This window comes from Chrysochloris asiatica, unplaced genomic scaffold (genome assembly GCF_000296735.1).
Source record: "Chrysochloris asiatica unplaced genomic scaffold, ChrAsi1.0 scaffold00119, whole genome shotgun sequence".
Taxonomy (NCBI): Eukaryota; Metazoa; Chordata; class Mammalia; order Afrosoricida; family Chrysochloridae; genus Chrysochloris; species Chrysochloris asiatica.
In genome coordinates this window covers 1,820,434-1,830,056 of record NW_006408637.1, presented here as the reverse complement: position 1 = coordinate 1,830,056, position 9,623 = coordinate 1,820,434, and the positions used below count along the sequence as shown (strand labels likewise).

The following is a 9,623-nucleotide window of genomic DNA, read 5'->3' as shown; positions in this document are numbered from 1 at the left end:
TCCAGGCAGAGGAGGGGGAGGGGGTATCCCCACTCCGGGCAGAGGAGGGGGAGGGGGAACCCCAAGTCCAGGTAGAGGAGGGGGAGGGGGTATCCCCACTCCGGGCAGAGGAGGAGGAGGGGGTATCTCCACTCCTGGCAGAGGAGGGGGAGGGGGTATCTCCACTCCAGGCAGAGGAGGGGGATGGGGTACCCCGAGTCCAGGCAGAGGAGGGGGCGGGGGTATCCCCACTCCAGGCAGAGGAGGGGGCAGGGGTATCTCCACTCCAGGCAGAGGAGGAGGAGGGGGTATCTCTGCTCCAGGCAGAGGAGGGGGAGCAGGCATGCCCACACTGGGAAGAAGAGGTGACCCTGTACATGGCAGGGGAGAGCTGTGAGGCATGGGAGAGGCAGGAGATGCAAGCTGGACACCTGGCAGAGGTGGGGGAGGAGGTATTCCTTCACCAGGCAGAGGTGGGGGAGGCGGTGGCAGCATTTCTGCAGTACTAAGAGGTGGATGGGAAGTCTGTGAGCCAAGCTGTTCTTGAGCATCAGACCATGGACAGGATGGAGGTGGCGGAGGCTGTGATATGCTTGGAATAGATGGAGGTGTGTCAAGCTGCATGGCTATTAGCCTTGGAGACACTATCAAGGAAATCTCTGAGCAGAATGTTGTCTGAGGTCCAGAAGCTGAGGATGGCAAAGCTGACTCCATACTCTCAGTCCCCTGTGAGCATGGGAGACACTCTGGCAGAGTATTCAAAGAAGCCACAGGTGGCATCCCACCCTCTACTGTCGGAGAAGTCTGGATTGATTTTGCCTCTAAAATCCTTTGATGCCCTGCATCCTTTTCTTCTAATCTGAGAGCTTCGAGACAGACGACTCCTGCAGGCATTACTCCATTCCCAACCTCAGGATGGCCCACGGTCACCTCCGAGTCCATAGCAGGGTATTGCTTCTCTAGTTCAGCGATTTTGGACCTCAGATTTTCAATGGTTTGTTCCAGTTGCTGAATCACAGTCACCTGGCCCTCAGACTTCATGTCAAAAACGTCCTGAGAAGCAGCAAGAACAGCATAGTTAAATTTGAAGGCGAGAAAAAAAATTCAAATATCAAAAAAAGACTTACAATATTGAGGAAAAGCATATTTGTTTAAAACATTTCTACAAAGATCCCTGCAAAGAAAGACACTATTAATATTTCTATGTATTTCCTTTAACACGCTTATTTTAAATATGGTTTAGACATATTACCTTAGAATCCTAAAGTCTATGGATTGCTTAATCTTTAAATGATTTAACTTAAGGGCAAGCAGATAACCTACTTCTGAAAAATCAGCTACTGAAAACCCCTATGGAGTATAATTCTAGTTTGACACACAAAGGGTCACCCACAAGTTAGAGTCAAGTTAATCGCAACTGGCTGGTTGACAGGTAACTGAGTCCACCAAAGATCTATAGAATTAAAATATGAGTAAACAATTATTTCCAAAGATAGGTCTTTCTCTTCCTGCCATCAGGATACTTACTACCTAAACATGTACCACTTTTAGAAGTAATCACTGAATAAGTCGACAGTAAGAGTATGTGAAACACTTTTGATAATCTGCAAGGGCATGGATTTACATCATGAGCAGGTGCCTTACCCTTTGTATTGTATTCTCTACAATTTTAGTATTTTACCAAGGAATTTTGAGATATGATAAATGTAAGATTTTCCATAATTTCCAAAGAAGGTAGCTGACATCTGTTAAGCTACTTTTTTATTCATCTTCACATCAAAATAGTGTCTGCGTTTGCCACAACACATTAGACCCAGTATCCTCCAAGGGAAGATATATGTAGTTGTTAGGTGCGGTTGAGTTGGTCGTGGCTCATAGTGACCTTATGAACAACAGAACAAAACATTGCTCAGTCTTGTGCAATCCTCACAATCACTGCTACTTTTGAGCCCATAGCTGCTGTCATTATGCCAATCTATCATATTGGGGAGGTCTCCCTCTTTTTTCACCGACTCTCCATTTCACAAAGTGCGATGTCCTTCTCCAGGGATTGGTCCCTCTTGATAATATGTCTGAAGTATGAAAGACAGATTCTGGTTATCTGGGCTGTACCTCTTCCAATATAGATTTATTTGTTCTTCTGTCAGTCTATGGTACTTTTAATATTCTTCTAAAAACCCTGAACACAAGTGCATCAATTTTTCTATGGTGTTCCTTATTCACTGTCCAACTTTCACATGCAAATGACATTTTTGAAAATACCATGAGTTGGATGAAGTGCACCTTAGTCCTCAAACTGACATCTTTGCTCCTCAACACTTTAAAGAGGTCTGTGCATCAAATTTGTCAAAGGCAATCCATCCTTTGATTTCTTGATTACTGCTTTCCATGAGTGTTGAGAGTTGATCCAAGCAAAACTTGTCTTTGACAAGTTCGTCTTTTATCTATCTATCATGATACCAAGGAGCTCGGGTAGCGTAGTGCTTACTAATCGGGCTGCAAACTGCAAGGTCAGCAGTTCAAAACTACCAGCTGTTCTGCAGGAGAAAGATGAGACTTTCTGCCTCCATAAAAATTTACAGCCTCGGAAACCCTGTACAGGGTCGCTATGAGTCGGAACCAACTCCTCGGCACATAACCAATATCATGATACTATTTATTGGTCCTAGTGGTGAGGATTTTTGTTTTCTTTACATTGAGTTGCAAGTCATACTGAAGGCTGTGGTCTTTGATCTTCATCATCTAGTATTTTAAGTCATTTTAGTTGTCAGCAAGCAAGAGTGTTATTATCTGCATATCACAGATGGTTAATGAGTCTTCCTCCGTCCTGATGCCATGTTCTTCTTCATATAATCCAATTTCTCAGATTATTTGCTTGGCATACAGATAGAATAAATATGGTGAAAGAATACAACCCTGGCACACACCTTTGCTGATTTAAAAATGTATATATATTTAGGGCAAGTACAATTTAATCCATAACTATATATGTGCACGTGTGCCTGTAGGAGTCCTGGTGTGGTGCTGTAGGATAAGTACTAGACTGCCAATCAAAAGGTTGGCAGTTCAAACATACCAGATGCTCCTTGTAAACACTGTACAGGGTTACTATGAATCAGAAGTGATTGCATGGGATTTAACAACAACAACATATATATGGTACTATTGTGACATACATACATATATTTAATCATGGATTGGAGTCTTGGTGTAGCGCTATAAGACATGCACTTAACACAAGGTTGGTTTGAACCATAAGATTGATGGTTCAAACTCACCAGCCAATCATAGGAAACCCTATATAGGGTCTCTGTCAGTCGGAACTGACTCAACAGCACCTAACAACAACAGTCATGGATTCAACTGTATTCCCCCAAAATATGTGTCAGCATGATGCCCCACAATGTTCTCTGATATGATAAGCCAATAAGAGGGTTAAGGGTGGGACTCCTGATGTAGCTTTGCTGGATAAGTGCTGGACTTTTAACCACAAGTTCAGCAGTTCAAACCCACCAGCCACTCCTCAGTAACCCAATACAGAGTCACTATAAGTCATAACTGACTTGACTGCACTTAACAACAAAAAACCTACCACCCTTAATCCCACCACAATCCCAGACATGCAACAACTTTTATCTTACAAGAGATAAAAAAAAAAGAAAGAGATGTGAGGAGAGAGTGACCCTCTACCACCAAGAAAGACGAGCCAGTAATAGAGTATTTGGACCTGGGATCCCTGCTTTGTGAAGGTCCTAAGACAAGCCAGTAATAGAGAGTATTTGGACCTGGGGTGCCTGCTTTGTGAAGGTCCTAGACCTTGGGAACAGTTTATGCCAAGACACATGGATAACTCCAAGCAATGTTCAAATATGACTAAGATATATACAGGACTTTTTTCTTCCTAAAAATTTCTGTATATATCTTAGTTAACTAGTGCTGCTCTACATGTTGTTGTTAAGTGCTGCCGAGTCGATGCTGACCCATAGTGTTTCCAAGGAAATGCTGGTGAGCTTGAACCGCCAGCCTTGCAGTTCAAACTGACTTTGCAATCCAGCGCATTAACTGACAGCACCACACCAGGACTCACTCGCTCACATACATATACCACGCATACATGCATACACACACACACACATACATACAAACATATACACATGCACACACACATACATACATACACACATACATACATGCATACACACACGCATACATACACAACACATCCATACATGCACCCATACATACATACATCCACCCATACATAATACTACATCCATACATACATATTACATACATAATACATACATGCACAATACATACATACATACATACATACACCCATACACCCATACACCCATACACACATACATACATACATACATATCCTGGGGTAGAGCTGTAGGATAAGTGAAGGACCACAAGGTTGGTTTCAACCAGTGAACCACAAGTTCGGCAGTTTAAACTCACTAGTCACACCTTGGAAACCCTATAGTATGTCGCTATGGTTTGGAACTGACTTTATGGCATTTAACATATATATACACATGGACTCTGGTAACGTAGTGGTTACGAACCGGGCTGCGAACCTCAAGGTCAGCAGTTCGAAACTGACAGCTGTTCCACGGGAAAGATGAGGCTTTCTGCTCCCATAAAGATTTACAGCCTTGGACACCCTGTACAGGATCGCTATGAGTCGGAACCCACTCCACAGCATATAACAACAACAATAACAAATATGTATATCTATCTATCTATCTATCTATCTATCTATCTATCTATCTATCTACATCTGTATCTATATAGATATATATACATACACATACATGTATGCTTGCTTACTCTGGGAAAAGGAAGAAAAAAGTCCTGTAGGCAAATTAAATATGAATAAAACATGAGTAAAGAGAAGAAAGGGCTATATGAACAGCAGCTAAGTGCCCTAATGTGGTGCTGTAGGGTACACATTGGACTGGTACCTACAAGGTTGGCAGTCCAAACTTACCAGTCACTCATAGAAATACTATGCAAGGTCACTATAAGTCAGAACCAACTCAACAGCACTTAACAACAGTAACAAGGGAAATACAGAAGAAGGAAGAATGGGTAAAGAGAAAGGAAGAAATGCAGGAAGAGTGGAAGGTAGAAGGGAGGGAAAACCCAGCTGTATGTGAGCTGCAGTATGAAACTGCAGCACCAGAGTAGGATTTGCTCCCTCAGAACGCACGGAGAAAGAAGGAAAGCTGAGCGTTCTCTTGCTGTGAACTGTTTCTTATTTGTGTTTCAGGGCTTTTCAAAGATGATGCCCACCAAACCACTACCATGGAGTCAGTCATTTCGACTTCATAATGACCTTATAAGACAGAACGGAACTGCTCCACAGGGTTTCCAGAACTCAGTCTTGATGGAAACAGTCAGCCTTGTCTTTCTACTGAGGAGTAGCTGGTGGATTTGAACCACTACCTTGAGGTTATCAAGCCAATGCTTAACCCACTCAGCCATCAGGGTGCCTCTGATACCCAATAGAAGTCACTGTAAAAAGCAACAGGACCGGAAGAAGTATAGGCACAGTGGCATTGGGGGTTGGAGCGCTGCTTTCAGCGGCAAGTCTGAGGAAGGGGCGGCAGGCACTATCAAGAAGAAGCCCCTGAAACAACCCAAAAAACAGACTAAGGAAATGGACGAGTAAGGTAAGGCTTTCACGCACAAACAGAAAGAAGAGCAGAAGAAACTCAAAGACCTAAAAGTGAAGGCCGTGGGGAAGGGCCCCTTGGTCACAGGTGGAATTAAGAAATCTGGCATCAAAATAAGCTGTTCTTTGTGACTGTGGCAATGGTGACCCTTGATTCCATTTCTGTTTAAACATTTGAATTCCCTAATGGAACATCTCTTGCCACCTAGAGTTAGACTGAAGTATTGTCTTGGAGCCTGTTGTACATATAAGAAAAAAAAAAAAGAAGAAGAAGAAAAGAAATCCTACAATGGTTCATCTCTTCAGTCCTATCTTAGCTGTGTGGTCAGTAAGCCCAGGCCAGAATCCTGCCAGAGCTGCTCTTCAATCTTTGTTATGCACAGAATTCTGTACCACCTGCAATTAAAACAATTCATTTGGGAAAAAAAGCAAGAAGCCCAAGGCACATATACCGATTACTTTCGCCACAAAGGAACCTGCAGCTAATACAACGGACCTGCTTTTTATATACTGTGGAAGAATAGTTAAGAGGTAATACACACTTATACAATGGAAATTACAAAGCACTGTTGAAAGAGACGAAAGATGATCTAAAGCTATATATAGATATTTCATACTTATGGATCGAAGATCTAATACAAATATAGTCATAGTATCAATACTACCCAAAGCAATCTACAGATACAACATAATCCCAATCAAAATTCCATCAGCATTCTTTATAGAAATGGAACAAATACTAAGTTTTAGATGGAAAGACAAAACATCCCAAATAGTTAAAGTAATTTTGAAGAACAACACAGTAGAAGGCCTCACACTTTCTGACTTCAAAACATATTGCAAACCTACAGTAATCAAAACAGACTGGTACTGGTTTAATAATAGATATGTAAACCAGGAGAAAAGAACTGAAAATTAAGAAGCAAATTTAAACAGCTATAGTCAATTTATTACCAATAAGCATTATAAATCCATTCAATAGATCAGAAATAGTTTCTTCAACAAATGTGTTGCTCGTGGCAAAACTGGATTTCCATTAAGAAAATAAAACAAGATCCAAACCTCACACCACACACAGAAACTACTTAAAAATGGATCAAGAACCTAAATGCTCAGTTCATGGAAGAAAATATAGAATCAAAGCTTTACAGACTTTTTTTTTTTTTTTTTTCAATGATAGATTATCTAACATAACATTGAATGGGCAAGCAATAGAAAACAAAACAGATAACCGTGACCTCATAAAGATAAACACTTTTGTTAATCAAAAAACTTTATTAAAAGAGCAAATAGGCAAACCTACAGACTGGAACAAATTTAGGAATATAACTGAAAAAGGTCTAATATGTAAAATGTATAGAACATTTCTACAACTTAAACAAAAAACCCAAAGAGTTCAATCAAAAACTGAACACTTTATATAAGATGGTATACAAATACTCAGCAGACATGAAAAGATGCTCAACGCCATTAGTTATCGAAGAAATGCAAATGAAAACCACAATAAAATGCCACTTCAATCCCACTAGCATAGCCATCAGCAGTGTGGTGGCTCCATAGGCTAAGCTGTGAACTACAACCACATGGTCCAACAGCTTCTCCTCTGGAGAAAGATGAGGCTTTCTGCTGCTGGGAGGATTTACAGTCTCTCAATCCCTATACAGGGTCACCACGAGTCAGAACTGACAGGACAGCACTTAACAACAATATGATAGCCACCGTAAAGGAAATCAAAAACAAAAATAGCAAATGCTGGAGGAGAGGTACAGGAGTTGGAACCCTCAACCACTGTTTTGTCAGAAACGCAAATGGCACAGCCCACATAGAACCATCTGGTAGTTCCTCAAAAAGCTAGCGTTAGAACTGCCAAATGACCCAGCAATTCCACTTAAGTGTATATGCCAGAAATAACCCAGATATATGCACATCTATATTCAATGCAGCATGATTCACAATGGCAATTAGATGGAAACAACCTGAGTGCCTGACAGTGGATGAACATATCAATAAAATACGGTACATACATACAATGGAGTACTACTAAGAGATAAAGAGAAATAGGTTCTCAAGATATCTTGGAACATGGATAAACCTAGAGAGCATGATGAGAACCAAAATAAATTAATCACAAAATAAATATTGTATGTTCTCACTTTTATAAAATGACATGAACAAGCAAATAAATAAAGAGGTAGATTATATTAAGCATAAACCAACTAAATACTCAATATCCCTCTTGTCCAATGTTAAGCTCTATAACCAAGAAAAGATTCAAAAAATAAAAGTTTTATTTATTCTTTACTAAATCCAAATCCAAACTATGTACAGTGCCAAAACTGTTATTGGACAAGGCAGAAATGGGCATTAACTATAAATTTAACATTTCTGATCCATCTGATAAAAATCTATAGATTTTTTTTTCCTCAGCAGGGAGAGGACGATATAAATTTAATAGTTGTGATTTTAATCCCTGTTGCTTCTTTCCTGGAAATTATACAAACTAACGAGAATTTTTAACTTCAGAGATACAATCCCTACACAGATTTTTTGTTGTTTTAATTTCTTAACAATACACACATATCTATATATTATTATTGTTAAGTGTCATCAAGTTGATACCAACCCATAGCAATCCTGTAGAAGGTTGCCAAGGAGTAATGGTGTGGCACTGTAGTATAAGCACTGGACTGCAAGGTCAGTTTGATCCACAAGGTTGGCAGTTCAAACTCAGCAGCTGCTCCTCAGAAACCCTATACAGCATTGCTATGAGTTGGAAATGACTCAACAGCTCAAACCAACTTCATGGTTCAGTGCTTATCCTACAGAGCTACACTATATGTATGTGCATAGATACATATTTACTTTATGTATACATGTTGCTTTTAAGTGCTGTCAAGTTAGTTCTGACTCATAGCAACACTGCATAGGGTTTCCAAGCAGTGGCTGGTGAGCTTGAACTACCAACCTTGCAGTTCAAATGGCTTTGCATTCTGGCACATTAGCCTACAGTGCCACACCAGGACTCGATCTCTTTCTCTCTCTATGTATATATATTTATATGTAAACACACACAAATCACATACATACATACAAATATACATATGGGGAATGTCCTGATGTGCCACTTATCCTACAATGCTACACTATATATATTTTATAAACACACACACACATAGCCCTGGTGTGGTACTGTGAGTTAGTGCACTAGATTGCAAAGTCAGTTTGAACCACAAGATCAGTGGTTCAAGCTTACCACCCGCTACTTGGAAGCACTACATAGTGTCGCTATGTGTCAGAACTGACTGGACAGTATTTAACAACAACTATGTATATGTATACATTGGGAGCCCTGATGTCACACAAGGTCAGCACTTCAAACCCACCAGTTGTTCCTTGAAAACCTATACAGGCTCACTATGAGTTGAAACTAACTCAATTCTGTAGGTGACCATGCAGGATAAACACAGTACTGAAAACAACAAGGTTGTCAGTTAAAACCTACCAGCTGCTCCACAGAGAAAGATGAGACTTTCTGTTCTTACAAAGATTTACAGCCTCAGAAAAGCTATACAGTCAGTCACAACTCAGATCCACCCAGGGTTTCTAAAAAGCAGGTTGTGGGTTGGGTTTGAAGTACTGATCTTGTACTTAGTAGTCCAGTGCTTATCCACACAGGACTCCATATATATATATATAATTTATACATTTATAAAACCTATATATATAAAATTGTGGTTTATGGTATGGTTTTAAAACCATATATATAGGTTTTTAAAAGCATACCATAAACCACAATTTTTCTCCAATGTCTACAAAAAAGACTAAAAGACTAAAATGTACTGTTTGGAAAAGTAAATCTTTTCTAAGACTGCATTTTTTTCTGTTGCCTTTCATTCTTGCTCTCCTCCCAGCCACTTACCCTGTTTCCATCATTTTCTTGCCAGCCTCCCCCCCCCCC

The 9,623-nt window shown here is 40.3% G+C and overlaps 1 protein-coding gene across 1 annotated transcript in view; it reads right to left on the bottom strand.

The window, feature by feature from the left end:
- Nucleotides 1-9,623, bottom strand: part of FMN2 (formin 2) — a 655,381-nt gene that overhangs the window by 427,820 nt on the left and 217,938 nt on the right. Inside the window, exon 5 of the mRNA XM_006868578.1 lies at nucleotides 34-1,032. Within this exon, the coding sequence (XP_006868640.1) occupies nucleotides 34-1,032 (999 nt within the window). The remainder of the gene's footprint in view (nucleotides 1-33; nucleotides 1,033-9,623) is intronic.